Source organism: Amblyomma mixtum, chromosome 7 (assembly GCF_055824585.1).
Source record: "Amblyomma mixtum isolate Tamu chromosome 7, ASM5582458v1, whole genome shotgun sequence".
Lineage (NCBI taxonomy): Eukaryota > Metazoa > Arthropoda > Arachnida > Ixodida > Ixodidae > Amblyomma > Amblyomma mixtum.
This window is the reverse complement of record NC_143018.1, coordinates 28,598,678-28,619,745: the sequence shown is the minus strand read 5'-3', so window position 1 is coordinate 28,619,745 and position 21,068 is coordinate 28,598,678. Positions and strand designations below refer to the sequence as shown.

The 21,068-nt window shown below is 44.5% G+C and overlaps 1 protein-coding gene across 1 annotated transcript; it reads right to left on the bottom strand.

Moving 5' to 3' along the window:
* Positions 1-12,719: 12,719 nt before the first annotated feature.
* LOC149335465 (uncharacterized) lies at positions 12,720-14,289 on the bottom strand. The gene is made up of 3 exons (XM_089553928.1): positions 14,278-14,289; positions 13,772-13,909; positions 12,720-13,100 (listed from the first exon to the last, which is right to left on the bottom strand). Exons 1-3 carry the CDS (start codon positions 14,287-14,289, stop codon positions 12,720-12,722), a joined length of 531 nt encoding a protein of 176 aa, XP_089410054.1.
* Positions 14,290-21,068: the final 6,779 nt, after the last annotated feature.

Below are 21,068 nucleotides of genomic sequence, written 5' to 3'. Positions count from 1 at the left end.
TCGTCGGCGTAAGCGCCAGAGCAATAGCAAAGCGAAGAATAGCACGGCGAAGGATAAAAAAAGGGTCGATGACGAACGGAGGGCGAGAATGATGAAGTGAAGGAGGGGTTAGCGGTGGATGAGAGAAAGGCGGAAGCGTATGGTTGCGCCGACTGTTGCCTTATGACTTCCTTAACGGGTTTACAGATAGCTGTCATGATTAGATAGAGAAGCCTTTGTCGACAACAATAATTTTTAGGAGCTGGGTGATTGGTACCACTAGTCAAAGACTCCGCTGGCACAGAATGTTGACCAACCACCTGCGCAAAAGCGAGAGCGGTGGAAGCGGTACCACGCAGACATCGTAGCTGCCTATGTCTTAGGCTGCACACGTTAGAAGACTAATGAAAGTGACGCACTGCTTTGCATAAGTGAGGCGATTCCTTGGGAAAGATTGTGTGCTCCTTAACTGTCGGACAGGTGCGTGACTGATTATATTAGCATTAGCGTAAGATCTAGCACAGAACTGCTAGTCGCAATTTGAGTCAACCTTGAATCGGCAGCAGAACTGTCAGCCAGCACATTCTTGGGTGCCTATGGGGCCGTTTGGGGAGTCCACCTGTTTAGCGTATGAACGGGCGCACTTTGCTCTGAATGTGCAGGCCACGGGCCCCGTGGTCCACTCTAGATGAAGACGCGTCCCTCTCGGCTTCAGAGTTCGTTCTCGAAGCTATAGCCGCACTATAGCCGCATACTCAAGTTTGGGCTCGTTCTCGAAGGCCCAAACTTGAGTATGCGGCTATAGTGTGGGATCCGTACACCAAAAAAGATATAGCAAAAATAGAAAACGTACAAAGGCGGGCTGTGCGCTTCATTTAGAATAAATTCAAGAGAACTGATTCCCTATCTGCTTTAATGGCCTCCAACGAAATTAAACCTCTTCATATCAGACGGAAAATTGCTCGATTAATGTTTCTTCATTCACTCGTCCAGGGAAAGTTTGGAATTTCTTCTTCACCTTATGTTACACCTTCGACTACACTAAAAACCCGTCACCAACATTCCCATACCCTAACACCATATTTTGCAAAAACAAACTCATTTAAATACTCTTACTTTCCGCGCACAATAAACGATTGGAATGCGCTGCCCGAACAGACTGTATCAAGTGATAATTTTGAAAATAATCTTAGAAATGAATTCTTGTGTGCAGATTGATGTGTAATGTATTTCCTTTGAATTGTGTATTTCCTCGTTTGTGTCATGTGTAAACCTTTTGCCTATGTAATAACTTATGGCGTTTGTAATTATGCCTTATCTGCCCTTCCTGCTTGGACCACATGAGGTCTGCAGTATTATGTAAATGTAAATGTAATGATACAAGCAGGTTGCAACGCGTTCTCGCAGGGAGCAGCGGAGCAGCAAACACGGGAGAGGAGGCCGCAGCTGGGCAAGGGTTGCATTTCGCTGCTCTGCATCACTGGCTATCGCAATCGTCTGTCCCAACACTTGCTGGTTTCTTAGTGTCATCCACCTTGGTTCCTTTTTTTTCTTTTTTTCTTTTTTTTTTTTTTTACAGTCGACGCGTAGAGCACATGGAATCTCGGAATAACATACAAGTGATGTAGCGGTCGCAGGCATTCAGTACACTCGCAAGCTACGGGGAAACGAGTCGAGGCAGTTAAATAAAGAGTAATGATTTTCATCTGTCGACAGGGCACTCAACTCGCCAGGTGGTTGAGCGCGCCACGAATGATTTGTTGGTGCATGCGCGCGCGCACACGCAGGCGCACGCGCAAGAAAGTGATGATTGCCGACGCATGCTGTGCGTAAAACGACCGCAGCCAGCGTCAGCATCGCAAACTTAGAGGCTAAAATGAAAACCTCGGTGCAGCACCGCCTTTCCAGATGCACGCGCAGCGGCTTTGCTTTCAAAATTCCCAAGGTCACGTCGCGCGTTACAGAAAAAGGTCGTGCTTAGCCGTGTCGTGTACAGTAAGCACTGGTTCTTTCGCGCTTTTGCGGTGCATTGGAGGTTTCGGGCAGTAAGAACCAAAGTCTTCCTTCGCACTGGTGAAGCTGTAGAATAGTGACGGCTGAGAGCCGCCATACAGTTGGGCAACCTGTTATAGTAATACGCATGTGTGCCTTGGCAACGTTTGGAAAGCGCTGAAGCTTTTTTCCGTCGAATGCAGGTGCCTGTATTGAGGCGACAGCTGCATCGAGCAGGGAGTTGGCCGAATGCACAAGCTGACCTTTTTAACAAAATAAGTCATGAACACACAATGGATAGCCTGTGTTCGTATATACCTATACAGTATACATATACACAACGGACATACCCGTTTCGTGCAGTGGTCTGAACCCATTTGTCATCCTCTCGTGCCCTCTTTCGCTTCCTTTATTTCGATCCCGGCCGCGGCGGCTAGAATTTCTTTGGAGGAGAAATTCTTGAGGCCCGTGTACTGTACGTGCGATGTCAGTGCACGTTAAAGAATCCCAGGTGGTAGAAATTTCCGGAGCCCTCCACTACGGCGTCTCTCATAGCCTTAGTCACTTTGGGACGTTAAACCCCATAAACCAAACCAAACCAAACCAAACCAAACCAAACCACTATTTCATCAGCATGTGTAGGGTAGCCGTGTCTTGTCAATCTCTTTGCCGTTCCTTTCTTCGGATTTTTCTCTCTTTCTCTAACGGTGCGGCACGTGTCTACCTTAATGGGTTGTTAAAGACCAGATGAAATGAAATGTTAGTGAGGTTAGGTTTATGGTTTATATTTTATGATGGTTTAACGTCTCAAAGCGACTGAGGCTGTGAAGGAAGCCGTATTGAAGGACTCCGGAAATTTCGACCACCCGAGGTTCTTTAACGTGCGCTGACACAGCACAGTACACGGGCCTCTAGAATTTCGCCTCCGTAGAAATTCCACCGCCGCGGCCGGGATCGAGCCCGCGTCTTTCGAGTCAGCAGCCGAGCACTATAACCACTGAGTCACCGCGGCGACTATACTTTGGTTAGGATCCCTAGGTATGTCACAAAAGTAATCATGAGAATGTTCTGCGCTTGTTAGAAAAAACAGTACCAGTGTTGTTACAGGAATTGACAAATGCTATATAACAGACGATGCCCTCCCAACTTAGCGCACGTCCGCTCAGATCACACGCTCGGCGTGTTTAATCCGCCGGACGTCCGATTCGGGCAGCCATGCATAACGTGTAGCGCATAGCACAAAGAAGCCGGAGTGCTTAGGCTGGGCTCACCACTCAGTGCATGGATTATGGGTGGAGTGAAGTGAAAGCCTGAAGTGCGAAGAACGGCTTGGTAGTCTTAACTTTGGTACTGTTGCATTGCTTTTTTTTGTATTTTCAAGAGCGAGAACGATGCCAGACGCGTATGCCGAAACTTGCGTAGGTTTCAGTGCTTTGCTGAAGTGCGGCAGGCAGCGAACGATATGCGGCACAACGCCGGTGTGTTTGGTTTCACGTGTAGTTGCGGTGGTGTTCGTGCCTTTTATTACAGGTGACAATCAATCGAGTGTCCACATCATCTATGGCGATTCCGGCCGAAATATAGGTTCGGGAATATTAATACACAAACCTATTTTATGCCATCTGCTTTGCATCAGTGCGCTCGCGAGTGCCACTTAGGTTTTTTTTTTAATTTACTTGTTTAATACCTCTAGTCCTATTCAGTTCTTTTCCCCCGCGTGCTATTTTTTTGTTTCCATGTTATAAGCTATTTTGATTTCCGCGGCAGTTCGCTCAATATCTTTCATTCAACTTTTGCGCCACCGGTATTCCAGCCTGCCTCGCCTTCTGTTCTTGATGGGTTAGTTTTGCTTTCAGAGCCCCCAAAACCCAAAGATTCACGTCAGCTGATTACGTCCTGCCTGGTACCCGGATGTCTAGCTTTATACTCCATCTTTACACTCCATCTTTACACTGTACCTTTACATTGCTTCCGCAGGCAACACCAATATCCGTCCCCCGATCATGTTTACTACTATATAGTACCATTTCTAGGAAACCTGGTCTAGCCTGAAAGAGTAGAGAACTGCCTCCTAAAGTATAGCAGATTGTGGCTTTTTGAAGCTCAGTATTTATTCAACGATTATCTTCATTCACTTATTACCTTAATTCATTATTTTCTTTCCAGTATGGTGTCTCGATTTCGTGGGCTTGTTTTTATGTTCGTTATAACTCCGTTTTCTCTCTTTTACCCTACGTACTCTATCGTAAACCTATAGGAAGAATGGACTGTTACCTTCAATATTTTCATAACAGTGCCTTTTAATTTTCCAATATTCAAAATTGTTGTCCAAGAACGTTGGACATAACTTTTTCAAAACTGAATTTCTATACAATGATTTATGGGGGTTTGACGTCCCAAAACGACTAAATCTATGAAGAACGCCCTAGTGAAGGGCTCCGGAAATTTCAGTTTTGCTTCTTCCTTCTCACAGGTTACCGGGAGTACTTGTAGGTCGCTTTCGCTTTTAGTGAAAGTACCACGTCATCCGTGTACATTAAACTTTGAGATATTGGGCTATCGTGAATAAGTAATTAAATTCAGCTCTGTCCCCTAGAGTTGTACCAGTAGTGCCATCTCTAGTCGGTGACAGAAGGACGCGAGCAGGCGACTCGAGACAAAATTAGGGGGAACTTAAAGGTGCACTGAAGAGGAATCTGAACTCGCCATTTTGCCGCGGGAACTCGATCCACACGTTCCTAGCATTCTTAGAAACTGCGACTTATTGCCCTGTGCGGCCGATTTCCCTAATTAAATCGAATTAACGTCCGGCTCCCGCCTTTTTTTTTAAATTCTCCCTCGTACGGTGGGCGGAGTCGACCAACGCGTGGAGTGCCTTTCAGCCAGCTCCGTGGAGGCTTTGCTTTCGCTTCATTTTGTTTTTTAGGTTTCCGTGAATAAATAGTTTCATTTGCAGATAATACAACCGCAAAATAAGCCCGCAGAAATAAAAATACGCGCGGACTATTTGCTTCTACGGACTACTACGTACTACTCCGCCGATGGCAGAGCGGCAATCCGCCAAAGGACTGGGTGAAAGGCACTCCCCGCGTCGGTCGACTCCGCCCACCGTACGAGGAAGAATTCAAAAAAAAAAAAAAGGTGGGAGCCGGACGTTAATTCGATTTAATTAGGGAAATCGGCCACACAGGGCAATAAGTCGAAGTTTCTAAGAATGCTCGGAACGTGTAGATCGAATTCCCGCAGGCAAAAAGACGAGTTCAGATTCCTCTTCAGTGCACCTTGAAGCTCCGCCTTAAGGATATGACGCGATAATGGGTGTCCTCAGCTGCCTGTGCACCTCTTTGCACATCCGACGAACACTATTCTTTATTTTGATTTTGTGTTTTTATTTTTGTTAGTACGTTTTATTTTTATATTTATTTTTATTAACCACAAGACACACAGGACCTTTCAACCAGGTCGAACGAATGTTCCCCAGTGGTCGAGGGATAGCACGACCCGCTCTAGTCCCGCTTCTGGTCCCGCTTCTAGTCCTATTTTTCTTTCAGTCGTTCTGGGGTGTTCGAATTGCCGCGCGAGGTCGTGTGCCTGTGACGTCATGGCCTTCTCGACCAATCCTGATTTCGTCGACACATGAGCATCGACGTAAACCACGACGCTGGGCTTTCCGCTGAACGGGACCTTAACAAAGTCGTTTCTTCGCAGTGCGGTCAATTATGCAGTTTGCTTTGCTTTGGTCGTCGCGCACAATACCCAATTTCAACACGCGCCCACTGGTTGCGTTTCTATAAGGAACAGTGAGCCAAGGAATCACCGCAGTTACCGGACAGTGTGCTCTGTGGATCCGAGTACTCTGTTTTACACATTTTTTGTCGGTTGATAATGAACGCCCTTTATCTAGGTTTGGTTTCAAAAACGACGATTTTCGCGTACGATTGCTGACGCATTGATTTCTATTTCGATTGGCAAGTCTTGTTTCTAGTACTCTCTTCAAATTGCGTTCAAATTCGCCTTTACAGCTATGATGTGACGCGCTGACAACACTGCCAAGCTAGTTGAAAAACAGCATAAATCGGAAGTAAGAAATAGATAATCCTATTTCAAGATGCTTCATATACACACCAGTGAGAACACCTACCTAAGCTGTGAGACTGTGTATAAAATAGGCTACTGTTAAACGCAATCCGTCTTTGTAAGCTTCCATCATCTTCAACTATAATTTGCATAACTTGTTTTAGATTCAACGAAACCAATCTTTCGAGCTTTTAGTAGCGGGTTCCTATCCGACACCTGCATTGTGAGCAGTTCAAAATCGCGTTTCTTGTATTTTGCCCGTAGGGTGTGCAGGATTTTGACAGTTTAGAGCTTAAAGTTACTGTGAAAGTCTATGACATTCTATAGACTTATTTCTAGGTTTCGGAAATTTTTTCAGTACTTACACTCGTTTCTGCTTCTTTTTGGGTAAAATATTGAAGGAAATATAAAGAAAGCGCTTTCTTTTTGGTTTGCGAGTTTTGGGCTCAGGTGCTAAGGAGAATTTCACCTACAGAACCATCGTCTATAAATCTAGAAATTCTTTGCTCGCATTCAAAGTATTTGTTCTCTCTCTATGCAAGCAAATGCCAAGAAAAAAAGTTCGTAAACCAGAAGGAAAATTTCAGAAATTGATTCTGGGAATTTTTCTGCTCATTTCAGCTATTGGAGCATACAACGACGCTGTTCTGTTTAGTCTACCATTCTGACAATCCCCAAAAAGGATCAGAGGTCCCATGTTTGTGCGCGCGAGTTAGTTTCAAGGAAGACCCTGAAAAGCAGGCCCGTGTTTTGTACCAATTTTCTCGTAATAAAACTGAACGGTAAGCTTTTTCTTTTTAACCAATTTGTTTGTCATTATTAACAAGGGAGTCGCATGTAAAATGCGCGATTAAATTTAACAGTGTAAAAGTTCATTTGCTGCTGCCACGAAAAAAAAATGTCAAAAAGAAATTGAAAAAAAAAATTAGCTGAGGTTTAACTGTGGTTAAACCGGGCAAGTTGCGTAAGCAGCGTGGAGCCTGGTGGAGCACAGCTGAAACGGTTGCTATGGCAACGGCGCTCCAGCTGTTTGACCTCGCTGCGGCTGAATGTCGACCGTGGCCACCGCCGGGAGCTACGCGACGGCTCGAAACATGGCGCAGTATTGTTGGTTTAAATTTTTTTATTTTTCATATTCTACTTTGTTTTAAATTTATGTTTTATTTCCGCTTCTTTTCTTACTTTTATTTGTTAATTTTGTTATTTTTTACTTTTATTTTCTTATCGCCATTTTATTTCTTTTATTCTATTTATGAGACCCATCCATTCACTACATGAGCCTCCATTCATGCTCAAACCCTGAGCCTTCGTGGCGGAGTTACATAGAAAACAATCTGTTGACCAAGAGACAAAGAGTCCTTTATCATGCATCCATGTTTTGATCGACAGAGTTCCGGTATGAAGTTTGAAGAAGAAAGTTTTCAAAGATGGGTAAACTGGCAATCTTTTAACCCTTTTGAGCACATCTGCTCCTGGGCCTCCGCAGTTTGACAATCGGTAAATGGGTACAGGGAGCATTGATTCAATTAAATCTGTTTTTAGGTTGTTGCGATGTGGTTTTTTTTCTGGGATGTGCTTCAAAGAACCTTAAAGAAAGATTTACCGCTACACCCGCATGGCATCAGGTTCTTACCGGTAGGAAAACAGGACATCCCTTATGACACTATTATGCTCCTTGGCCTCCATGCATAGTTTATGGAAAACAAGGACACAATTCAACAATTCAGAAGTAGTTGTGAGATCTCCACGCGAGCATTTCATTGAAGGTGTCATACGTCTGAGGGAAGTGTATCAGGCACTGCCTGATCAGCCAACTTGGTTAAATGTGTTGGATGACTTGGTTGAACTGAAAAAATTTTAACCTGCCTTGTCAGTGCAAGTGTTGCTGACAAATTTTACTTCTTTGTACCCGTTGTGAAAATGCAATAAAGAAGAAAAAAGCCTTCGTGGCGGAGTGGTTGCGTCTCCGCCTCCAATAACAAGGGCCCTGGTTCGATTCCCAGCCTCGACGTAGTTTTTTTTTTTAAGTAGTAACGGTGGTCAACCGTGGCCACTGCCGGGAGCTACGCGACGGCTCGAAACCTGGCGCAGTATTGCTTACGCAATAAAAAATTAAACTGACGGAAAATTAAATTACCTCAGGGAATTATTGCGAAGCAATTATTGAGTTTGGAGACAGAAACGACAGGACTGGCGTCGTCTTGTTTCTTCCGGGTATTTCGTTGCTGTCGTCTTTGTTCAGCTTCTTTTATAACTCTACGATGACGACAAAGACCCCCCCCCCCCCCCCAAAAAAAAAAAAAAAAAAGACGATTTTAACTGGCTGAACTACACAACGGGTTGCAACCACTGTCATACGACTGCTCCAAACCTACATTTGCCATCCGACAGAGCTTTTCCTGGTAAAAAAGAAAAATCTGTATGACTTTTCGCCCTTCTGCAGAGCGAGGGTGTCATTTGTGACGTTATCAAAACTGCCGAAGGAACCGCTGTCCTCTGCTCATTTAGGTGCCAGCATGTCGTTTACCTTGTGGAGAACGGTTCCCGTCATTGGTTTTTATTAACATAGTTGTCTGTTCGGTTCATACGCATTCTCCATTTATAAGGAAGGGCTGGCTCATGCCTTTATGCAAAATAAAGCTTTAAATCACTGCATTTGTTGTTCTGTATAGAATTCCAGAGAGCCCATGTCATCTCTCAGGGGTGTCGCTCGTGTTTGGCCTTAGCGATAGTGTTAAATACCGAGAAGTAGATGTACTATTTTGCCTAGATTGCGGCAATTATTTCTTTTTCGGGACTACTACGACTTGCAATCATGAAATATTTGGTTTATAGTTAAGTGATGGGCTTGGAGAATACAATAAATAATTTAGGCAGTTTTACTCCTCTCCCACGAAAGCAGCATTATCATTTCAACCTATCAGCATTACACTCAATGCACTGCGACGTTGACAAGGGTAACGCTATTGAATGTAATTGATGAACTGCCCTCTTTTTTTTTTTACTCCTGATATTTTAACAGTGAAATCGAACACTTCCCTATGTGAGGCAATGACCATTCTACTTTCAGGCAGACAGGAGCGAAGCAAGTATATATAAAAAGAACTGACCAAGCTTACAAGCACGAGAATGAAATTGTGGTTAAGCATGCCATCGGTAAGTGTATTTACGGCGACAAGACGAAGAACTGCCTAAAAAGGTTGTTCTGATGGTATTAACATAACAGCGCAAATAAAAAGTCCTCTTGTGCTTCTTGCCTTTTCTTGCAGATGAGCAATTAAAAGAGGAAGTCATTCGAATTCTGTACGCAGACTATCAGTCCTGTGCCGTGATTCAATCAGCATCCCTGGGTAAGCTAATTAACATCCATCAGGGGTGTGAGCTCTCGCAAATGTGTGCATTCCCGACCATATATATTTTTATTTATGCATTTATACATATTGGTTCAAAAGTTGGTGACGAATTAATTGGTTTTGTTACCAACTGCACAGATGTTTTTTTTCATTGCAAATGGTGTTTTGTTACCTTCTCCTTAGCGAAGAATAATCAAATGTACTCTAGTAAACCAACTATGTTAAAAATGTACATAGACTTGAGCATCCCTGACACTAACACCGTCAATGGGAAAAATATTTCTCGAGAACATTCTTGCTTCAAAACGACCTTTTAATGGACGCCTCCGCAATGTTTCTACCAAAAAGCCTTATTTGATTTCAGATCGTTTCAAGCTCACGCGCATTGACTGGTTGCAATTGGCTTTATTGGCAACAGTGGAGCTCCTGATTTAAAATGCCTACTTTATGGTCTCCTGCTTTATTCTCTGCAAATAATGTGCTTCCTAGAGCAAGTGGAGGTCCTCCTATCAACTAGGGTTTGAAACAGGCAACTTTCAAAGTATTATGCTACCTCTTGTTTAGAGAACCTTTCTTTTCTTCTCCTGAACATGTATGCTTTAAATGTTCCTAGAGATATTTTTCAATACAAGCAAGCAAACTTTACAACCTTGCATTCTGAGTACTTTCATCATTGTGTAATGACCCAAACTAGTTGAAGCACACAGAAACGACAAAACATTGCAGTGATATTTAGTGCAACGCACGAAGACAAACGCAGGCGGATGAACGGGACATGCTCCAAAGTATAATGGAGCAAAAACTTCTCAAACAACTTCCCCCGAAGTACACATTCCAAGCAATCCGCCTTGAGGCGTACAGTATATCAAGACAAGAAGGACGGCAGGGCTGACAGAGAAAAACGTCAACATCAAGCACATCGCTGTTCTGTGATTTCTTTGTAAGCGATAATTCATTCGGCGAATTTTACCCTTTTCAGGTAATGAGAGGGGTAAAACGTAGCAAAAAGGGAAATTTTACGGAGTTGCAGGGAATCTTAAGAATCGAAGCATACTGAAATTTTTTGAATTTAAGGAGTTGTCATGCTACTACAGGGAAAAAGAGTCCTAATTAGGATATTTTGGGCGCGATGCAGAGAAATTTGGTTACAGCATGGCGCATCACTGTCTCTTATGTGTTGTCGCAGTCGATTCTGGGTTTAACATCAAATCCTTACAAACTTGCCCATTTTTGCCAGCTCTGTACTGGACTGGTAAGACTTGCACGCTTTTTGAGAGCATAATAAGTGTGAAAATTATATTCAGATTTTACATTGTCTAGTGAATAATTCGAACTGAAATCACACTGAATCCACCTTACTTAGAATGGCCCAACAGCCTCGAAAGTCATCGTTGTGATACCCGATCACCCAAAAAAACGATCCTCAGAAAGCAACGACTCAAATTAAAGCGCAATGATAAGTTAGAGCACTCTCACGATTAACCTACGGCAAAAAACTCTTGCAGCTTTGAATGCTTCCCAGTTTAAGAACAGCTACGCACGAATATGAGCTTTGACTACACGCTCAGCACAGTCACAAATAAAAGAAAATAGAACACAGCAGATGAAATCAAGTTTCGTTTCCTTATCGCTAATGCAATGGAAATAAGCTTTTGACAGAAAGAAGGGGCCAAGTTCTGACCTACAAGACTGAAATGTAACGAGGTAATCCTTTACAAAAGTTAATGTCCTCTTGGTTTTGATATCATATGCCGTGGCATTTCCTCCTTTTTGTATTCCAGGTGCGCAAGTGTGGGTTAAACGTGAAGTTCTACTCGGGGAAAGAGCGGTGCCTTACTTGTGCCAACTTATCTACCAACTGGCTGCTCAGGACACGCGCCACATGATCTTTCATTGGAAGCATTGCCCCGAGCGAAAGAGCTTTACCGAAAATATCGAGCCCACCGTTTTGCTAAAAACTCAAGAATCAACGAAATAAAATTTCGCACATTCACTTTCAGCAGTTGTAAAGAAGTGCCTTGACAGCTCTGAGTTCTTGAACCTATGGATATAAGTTCTTGGTTTGGTTTGGTTTATGGGGTTTAACGTCCTAAAGCGACTAAGGCCATGAGAGACGCCGCAGTGGAGGGCTTCAGAAATTTCGACCACCTGGGGTTCTTTAACGTGCCCTGACATCGCACAGTACACGGGCCTCTAGAATTTCTCCTCCAAAGAAATTCAACCGCCGCGGCCGGGAACGAACCCGCGTCTTTCGGGTCAAAAACCATGCATATAACCATGAAAGTCTTAGAGGCGCGGGATTTGTAGGTACCCAAACTAAACTTCCTTGTATCTAATGCCTGCATTCCAGATTGTTTGTCACAGTCCACAGTTGCGTGTATGCCCGCGTCTTTCAGCCCGCGTCTTTCGGGTCAGCAGCCGAGCACCATAACCACTGAGCCACCGCGACGGCTATAAGTTCTTAACCGTATGGAACTGAACTACTTTATTTAGTCCAGGGGCCTGCCCAGAGCCTCGAGGAAAAATATTCAGCCTGAAAAAGTGCACCATTTCCGTTACTCTCCTGGAGCCCACTCTAGGAGGAGAGCCCAACCGTCCGGCGTGATCGAAGCCTGGGTATATTTTTCCTGTCAGCCAACGAGGCTCGTATATCAGCCAGCGCCGGTATAGAATGTCGACTATATTTTCAAGCCGGCCTACCTTCTACTACGTCTTTGGCCTAGCCTTTCTACGTGCTTTCTACATCGCTGGCCCCCGCCAGGCAGCCAGCCAAACCCTTCGCTGCTTGTGGACGTACGCTGACAAGCTTACGTGGTGGGTGCAAACCACGTCTTCCAAGGACGTCATCCTGGCCACTATCGCCATTTTGAACAGAGTTTTCGATAGAACCTTCATCAAGAAGCATAGCCACCAACGTGAGCTGATTTCTGCACGCATTTAGAGGCAAGAGCCTTCAAAGTCCATCTACAGGCAAAACCTAACTACAGGTGAGCAGTCACTACCGCTTATTGCAATTTGTTTTCTCGAGGCGCCTGTCAGTGCGCTAGCACACCGCGCCAAGCCTTAGTATGTCACATGGCATTCCAAATCTGTCGCACAAATATCTCTATATCCCTGTCAAACGAAAAACAACTATAAACGCATTCCTGCTGAAATACGATTAGTCCTACCCATAAAGAAATCGTATTTTGAAGAACGGCGGTCAAAGGCCGAAATATTAGTACAAGAAGTTGGCAGGGAATTCTGCACGATCGCAGTTACACGCATTTATTTACAAGTTATCTTTGCAACGTACATGGAGCGGAACGAGATTCCGGCTTATGAAGACCACGGAGCACGCAGGGAGTACACATTATGTGGAGCTGCGTACAAGTTGTGTGCAGCGGCGTATGCCGGCGGTACAGCGTACACAGGAAGTGGAGCCGAAGCCGACTTGGCTGCTGCGGCCACGCGGATGGGTTTGGCGTTGTAGGTTGCGTCGGCGCTGTAACCGGGGGCCGTGCCCGGCTCATTGGTGTCGACAGTGGCCCGGAAACCGTTGGCGTCGGCGACGTAGGTGACCCGCCTGTAGATGCCGCTGGCGTCCCGGTAGCCGTACGATCCAGTCTTCACGTTGTTGGCGTCGCCTTGCTCCTTGTGGTAGGACTGGGTGCCGTACTCGTCCACATTGTCGTAGCCGAAGCTGTATGGCTGCGGCGGCTGCAGATTTTTTTTTTTCATTGCAAATGGTGTTTTGTTACCTTCTCCTTAGCGAAGAATAATCAAATGTACTCTAGTAAACCAACTATGTTAAAAATGTACATAGACTTGAGCATCCCTGACACTAACACCGTCAATGGGAAAAATATTTCTCGAGAACATTCTTGCTCCAAAACGACCTTTTAATGGACGCCTCCGCAATGTTTCTACCAAAAAGCCTTATTTGATTTCAGATCGTTTCAAGCTCACGCGCATTGACTGGTTGCAATTGGCTTTATTGGCAACAGTGGAGCTCCTGATTTAAAATGCCTACTTTATGGTCTCCTGCTTTATTCTCTGCAAATAATGTGCTTCCTAGAGCAAGTGGAGGTCCTCCTATCAACTAGGGTTTGAAACAGGCAACTTTCAAAGTATTATGCTACCTCTTGTTAAGAGGAATTCGACTGAAGCAACAGTACAATATAACAACATTAACTGAAAGCCGTCGAGTACAGACCAACTTGTTATTACAGTGCTTCAGGCCCGGTGGGTGAGCTTTCTTCACAATAGCAATTTTCCGCCGTTTCATAGCCACTGTGAGCAATTAAATACTTAGACTTGTTGGAACATGATGACTTCGGGTCATAATAGCATTGGGAGAGAAGGCTGTTTAGATAAAAAAAACGCCTTACATATAAGGGCTCCACGGATGAGACGCTAGGTGTAGCAGCCGCTGCTACCAGCGGGCCCTGAAAGCGGCCGTACAGGTAGCCCTGGTTACTGTACACTTCTTCTGCGAAGACGCAGGAGAAGATGCAAGCAACGACAATCTGAAATGAGAGAGAAATATTAATAGCAATCACGTCTCACGCCTTCGGCAGATTATCAGGTGTGACGTTGCAGCATTTTTTGGGATTCACAGGTCATAGCCGCGTGTACAATATGCAGCTTCAATTTTGGTGCTTCTAACCGCTGCTGTCAATACAACATCCTCATGATAATCATCGTCACGCTAACTCTCTGCTTGATGACGTTGGCATTTTCCGAGAACGCCAGTATAGGGTCTAACCATACCTTTATATTTATGCGGATTAGATTACATGACTTGATTTTGCAGTGATGCTGCAATAATTGGCTAATGCAACTGAATTTCGAGCCCAATGCTCAGAATTTCCGGAAAATAAAACATTCTACTTACGTTCGCAATCATTGTTACTATCCGTCTAGGAACACACGGACTGATGAATACTTCAGTACTTGTTAGTATTACTGTTTCTGGTTAGTAGTTGTCACAAGCGAGCTCGAGCGACTTGATTCCCAGGCATGCAAGAGCTGGGATTTATAGTGTGCCAGACACTTTCTCCCCCAACTCTCTCCGTTGTCTCTCCCACAGTCGCAGAACAGGAAGCCGTCAAAAAAACTTGCTGTTGGCTCATACGCGGCGGCAGCCAACAACGCGGGGAAGCTGCGGGGCTTTTGTTTGTTGCAGTCTCGTTCTGCATGTTATGAGGCAAGCAAAGTCTTCCATGTGTCTTTTGTCCTCGTAAAGCACTCAGCGTGTGCGCGTGGCATGAAGTTATTTTTCATTTTATGTCTTCGCAAATTCCAGCAGCGGCGTGTAGGAAGGCACGAGTTGGGTCTACCCCGGCAGCTTCCGAGTTCCGGTGACATATTTGACGCAGTGCACTGCAGAATCTCAAGAGAGCGTTTACAAGCTCTGGAACTCCACGCGGATTGTATTGGGCAGAGAGACAATCGACTGATGGGAAACGGCAGCTTTAGGCGGCTGCATGCGACATTGAGAAGACAACCGGCTCCGCTAAGGCCTATGTTTAGGAGAGAACGCCATGAAATTTGGCAGTATTACCCTGCCGAGACTGCCGAACCTATATCTTTAAGACAAACACTATTAACTGCCTAATGTTTGTAAATGGCAGGTATGTAATCATAACGCATGGTGCCATCACTGTCTAGAATGTTAGGGGTTCATTTTACAAAGACGCAGGCGTGCTATGAGGAACATCGCAGCGGAGTCCCCTCCAGTGCTCTGAATTAATTTATTTATTTACGTCTTTCGAAAATCAGTGACCCTAAAGTAAGGGATAACCTGACTGGTGGGGTACAAAAAAACTCCTAAACAGCAAATGCGCTGAACGTAACGCTGAATGCGCTGAACATAATGGCTAATTACCGACTATGACACCTGGCGCAAAATAACCAACGCGCACAAAGGTGCACACAAAAGCTGGCGCCATCTATCGATAGATATTTTAGCATATAGTGGTCTTATGTTCAACTGGTTAAGCGGTGTTGCTTTCGGCGAACTGGGAAAAGTTTTCTCTTATGCGCGGAAAGCCAGACGATTGTACGAAATAAAATCGAACTGTATTCTTCGCCTTTAGCCGAATTTATGTATGAGGGAACAAGTCAGAAACATCTTTCGCGATTTTCTCACAAACGTATTCATGTTTTAAGTAAGGGGAACGCTTTGCAGTGACTCACAGTGTAATCTGCCGGTGTAGGGATGGTTTTGAGTCCCTTATTTTTTGCCTCAAGTTTTCCTTTAACGACAAAACAGCCGCAGCAATTTACAGCTGAAGATCTCCAGAGCACACATGCCAGCTGGATATAGATGCCAAGTACTACTAACGACTAAGCATGTCCTCTGAAACTGCCCAACACCCACCACTACCATGGACAGGAAGCCCAGAACCGCCGCTGGTAATTAATACTCCCAAGGTAAGCTGAACCGTCGCGTATCTGCCCGCGGATGTCACTACGTCAATTCTGCAGAGCGGATGACGGCCCAGGAAAGCTGTTCTTTCGAGAGTAGCGGTCTCGAGCTGTGCCAACTGCGCTGGGTTCACCTCTCGCTTCGGATAATGCCCTGCTGTGGGAGCGCGGAAGAATCACTCGTATGTTTGAGGGGTAGGGAGATGGATGGTGGCTAAAATGTTGGTTAAAAACGACGTACATACGTTTCATATTACTTTATGCGTTGTAGTGCGTTTAAACCAAAGCACGATTGGCTACATCACATAACCAACGGAAGGAATTAAAGTAAACGTTCAAAGTAAGTTTCCTTGTTTTTCAAGTCTTAGGTTGATATCAGTACGCTGAAGGAACCACTTACAATGTTCGAGCCTTCGAAACGTGGTAGTGAACTAACTGCCATGCACGATTTGCAAATATGAGGAACACACATATCCGTGTGCTTTCGACGGAGATAGAATCTCTTCTAACCGTTCCTGATGCTCTCAGCGTCTCTATAGTGACCACTTGTCTACAAATCTACAAATACCATGTTTACGTCGGGGCACAAGGATCACGCTTAAAGCGTCCGACGTGGCAGCTTTAATTAAACTATACGTGGCCGATGCAACAACAGTAACTCGTCGTTTGAAAGTCCAACGATCATTACTTCGGTTTTGCTTACTTTTGTACTAAAGAAAATCGAGAATCCTTTATTGAAGGTGTCTACTTCATCATATATGACCCCTCGCTTCAAGGACGATGAATGATGGGCCCTTTGTTATTACGCAAAGGAGCCTTCTAATCCTTCTCTTCTTGTTACTTCAACAGTTGCTTACGTTACTTCGGTTACTCTCCACTGTATGGATGATATCCTCGCCGTACGGTGTTGTAGGAGTTTCGTGCGTAGGTGAGAGAGAGAGAGAGAGACTTTAATTATTACAGGACAGGTCTGCCTGGTTGTTAGCCTATCATGCTACTCCAGGTGAGGGTGAAAAAAGGAAGGGGGGGGGGGGGGGGTCGACAGTTGCGTAGAGTCGTGGACTAAAAGATTTGCGGTTGCGTGTTGTTTGTTACTAATATAGAATTGTCTAAGGTCTTCTTCTTTAGTTTTTTGTCCTGTTCGTTGTTCATTGTAACTCTTATTTTCTGCGGTTCTAACCAAAACTGACTCTATGCTCTCTTGATGGTGATTTGTTAAGACAGCTGGAGACTGTTCGGGCTGTATACCATTCCGAATTGTTTATTTACTTATTTTACTGATTATTTATTTCGCTGTCATTGCCGTGTCATTGTATTTCTCCACCTGCACGGCCCAGCGTCCAGGCCTGCAGTAAAAATAAATAAAGTGATATATAGATAAATATATAAATGGGTGCACCTTCACGAAATGCTATGGTACGGAAATGAAACAATAAACAAGTAGACAATATCACTGGAGAAGCAACAGCGCAATGAAATGTTGTTTGGACAATGAGAACAGGGATATGGACACCTAATTATGAAATTGTGGCGTGCAATCAAGCAACACATTTTATTTTTCACCCAAAGACGGGATACGTGTTGAAAAAAGGGGACGGTAGAAAAAAAGCTGCACAGCTTGACAAGGCTCTGACCACCCAGGTAACCGTGACACGGTGTTTGTTAAGAATTTTTCCTTCACAAAATACCTACTGAAGTTACATACACATAAATGCATAATATACATCGGCCATATAAAGCCACTGCAACTACAGGTCCCAAAAGGTCGTATTTTTAAGTGAGCAGAGTAACTGAAGGTACATTTGCAAGCCTATTAAAAGTGCGTGCTTCAGTAGTACTGAAACACATCCTCTAAGCCGCTCTTATCGAAGGAAGACGGGTATGTTACGTTCGGACAAGAATGCTTCTTGCGTAATATGTGCACGCCGAGGGAGTCGAGAAAGTGACAAGTTTTGCAGCTGTCGTGGAACACATCAAAGGCTCTCGTAAACCCCCATCTGAAGTCAGTTGTCCGTGTTCACTGGGGCGCTACCACAGAAGGACCCTAGTGGATGATTGTATTAGGCCTTAACCTGTGTTGTGATTAGCCAGGTAAAAAAAGGCCACTTACTAGGGATGTGTGCCGAAGGTAGCCTTTGAATAACAGACAACTTGAAATGGGGGAAAAAACTTAAGATTTGAGGGCTGAGATATTGTGTGGAAAAATTCAGATTGCGATGCATTAGATGCTTTGGCAGCAGATATAAGATGATCTGCGGAATCAACAGTGGGGACATGGTGCTTGCTTGTCTTTCGCACTGCTCTTAGTCTGGGACCTGGTGCGAGTTCAAAGTTTACGGGTTAGTAATTAAAGGCTGGATAACAATTATTGCTGAGATAGAAATAGGATCAAACCGAATATTTCTCAACCCCAAAGGCTCCACTCGCTGGTATCATGCTCAAGTATACATATTTTGGGTGAGGTGATCGGTCTGCGCGGCGCCTCATTGGAACACATCTGTAGGGTTTTATAAACGAGCGGACTTCTTTCCTCAAAAAGAGTAGTTATGATGTTATGTCTGTAAAATAGTGTAAATCATTGGTCTTTATCATGTTAAATAATGTTCAGCCAAACGTTAAATTTCTCGCAGGGTATGAAAACCAGCGCAAGTGTTCTTTCTATCAAGCAATTACCCATCACATTATTATGGATTAACTCTAGCGTGTTGCTTATAACACAGCTTAGTACTTATAGTACTTACTAGCAGTAGTAGCACAGTACTTATAGCACTTATAGTACTTGTTTGTTTCCAGTGTATCATTCACCGACAGACCCTTCAGGCTGATCTGAACCGACTTAAGGAAGATCAAGTTTACGGGACATTGGCTTAACGTTGAATGGGTTCAAAAGCCTCTACACAATACATTTCTGTTTCAATATTTGAAGTCTACAGGCATGTATAGACACCTATCGATACATTGTTTTGTTTTCGTGTACTCGATTGGCATTAACACCTTGACCTTGAAACTCACACGACTTGCACTTTATCTCTCTCTCCATATGTTCGGAAACCAAGTGGATGTCAGGCCGGTTTAACCTTCCTGTCTTCTCTATGTCCCCGTCTTTCTCCGACGGGGAAACGCAGTCACGATACGTCGCGCATATAGCTTACAAACACAGAGGCTATCCTGCTTTCCTGAGCTTTGTCATCCCCTTCTATTTCTCGACATTGTTTGTAAGGGCAGGATTGAACTGCGAACAATGGACGACAAGGGGCCGTCGGTGTTGCTGCATACGTGCAATGCAAGTAGTGAACAGCGACCGGCCTGACCTGGTATCGCTGTCGGACTTACGACTGTCACCGGCGTGAGCCGACGCATTGTTCTACAAAAGGCAGTTCCATATTGCACATTCTGCGCCTTCCTTTCGACCTTCTCTCTCGTTATCAGCACTCGATGCTCTAGCACTTATTGCACTAAGCGAGCGTTTCCCATTGCTCTTCTGATCATTTCTTTGTATGCAAGAACGCGATGACGGGACCTTCGGCTTCACTTGTTCGCTAGTGCTTTTCTTAGCTGTGACATGGGCCCATAAATCGAGTACTGTTTGTACTTAGGAAGGCTGTTTTTAAGCATGCTCTCCACTGAAAGGCCTCACACCAAGAACTTTGCGCTTTCTCAGCGGCTCATCTAGGATCCTAGTGTGCATAATTACGCCACAAACGCGCTGTGTATGTAACAAACGGTTAGTATGATTGTTACTATAATGTTATTAACAAACATCTTGCACGTATTTGAGCTGTCAACGCAAGCAAGTTTCAACACCTACCAGAAGGTTTCTTTTAGAGCTTTGATTCAAGGTCTTTTTCTGAAAACGACACCAAATTTTTGAGAACTTTAAAAGGTGAAGTACATGGTTAAGGTATGAGGTTAAAGAGCGACAGTCGGATCTCTGTGGCAGCCGAAATAGGTTGAAGGAAAAGGACACACCATACGTGCGGAAGGTCATGCGCAACATAGAAACGAATTACATAGTTGTTCAGTGGTATTAGTATGTATGCTGTGGCATCAGCTTACACTTAATCTTGCAACCTCGTCCTGAGGCGGCAAGCCATCGCGGTGACTCAATGGTTATAGTACTTCGCTGCTGACCCGAAAGACGCGGGTTCGATCCCGGCCGCGGCGGCCGAGTTTCGATGGAGGCAAAATGCTAGAGGCCCATGCACTCTGCGATGTCAGTGCCCTTTAAAGAACCCCAGCGGGTCTAAATTATCCAGATCTCTCCTTTGCGGCGTCCCCCATAGCCTGAGTCACTTTGGGACATTAAACTTCATAAAACCACCCTGTTGAGGTGGGTATTACACTATGTGCCTAAGTAAAATCAAGGAGTTAAGATTATTTGGAAGCTAGTTCATGATACCTCATTTTTTCTGCTTTTTTCATCATTAATTTTTCTTTATGCTGAAAAAGTACAACATACGTATCGCAGTGACTGTCGCCGTGGCGAAATCATATAAACTGCTTCGCTCGTGTCCTAACCTCGGTGAGATAGGCTTGTGTACTTTCTACAGTGGTTAAGTATTCGCGTTTCTTTCAAATAAACACGAGAACCTGGTCTAAACGGATGCATTCGAACAAAGAGCGTCAACGCGAGACACCCGAGTTGCAACTGATGAATGTGTTACAAAGTTCCCTGTCTGTAAAGGGAGAAGTAGAGGCGTAATCATCTGTGGGCTATCTAAGCAATGCAGTTCCTCGTCTAAAAGACAGCGAGACGATAACACTAAAGCGGACAGGTCATTCATGCTTTCTGTCATCCCTTCTCCTCTTCCCCATACTCCCTTCTCGTCCAGGGCAGCAAGTGTGAAGTGCACAAAACATGTCCTCACTCTCTCACCACACCATCTGCTTCGCGTTCATATTTCTCATTGCTTCTCACGGACTTGTTCTTCCGTGCCATATTTCACTGCATTGCACTAACGCCGTGAAACTGAGAAGCTCTCGACGCAGCCTAGTGCTCAATCATAGCTGTGATTAGATAGCCTTGCCACTTTACCTTTGGTGTCCACCGAAGATAACGCTAACGCCTCCTCTTGTAGCGATATGGGAAGCGGCCCACAAAAACTTTTACACTTAGTCACGTTTGCTATTCACGGCTGAAACCGCAGCGCTTCGAAAGACTTCTTTTCCTCTGGCACTCATTATTAACAGGTACGTGGAAATGTCAGCGTGAACTTTCCTAATGCGCCAAATTCACCCTGTAATCTTCAGGCCACT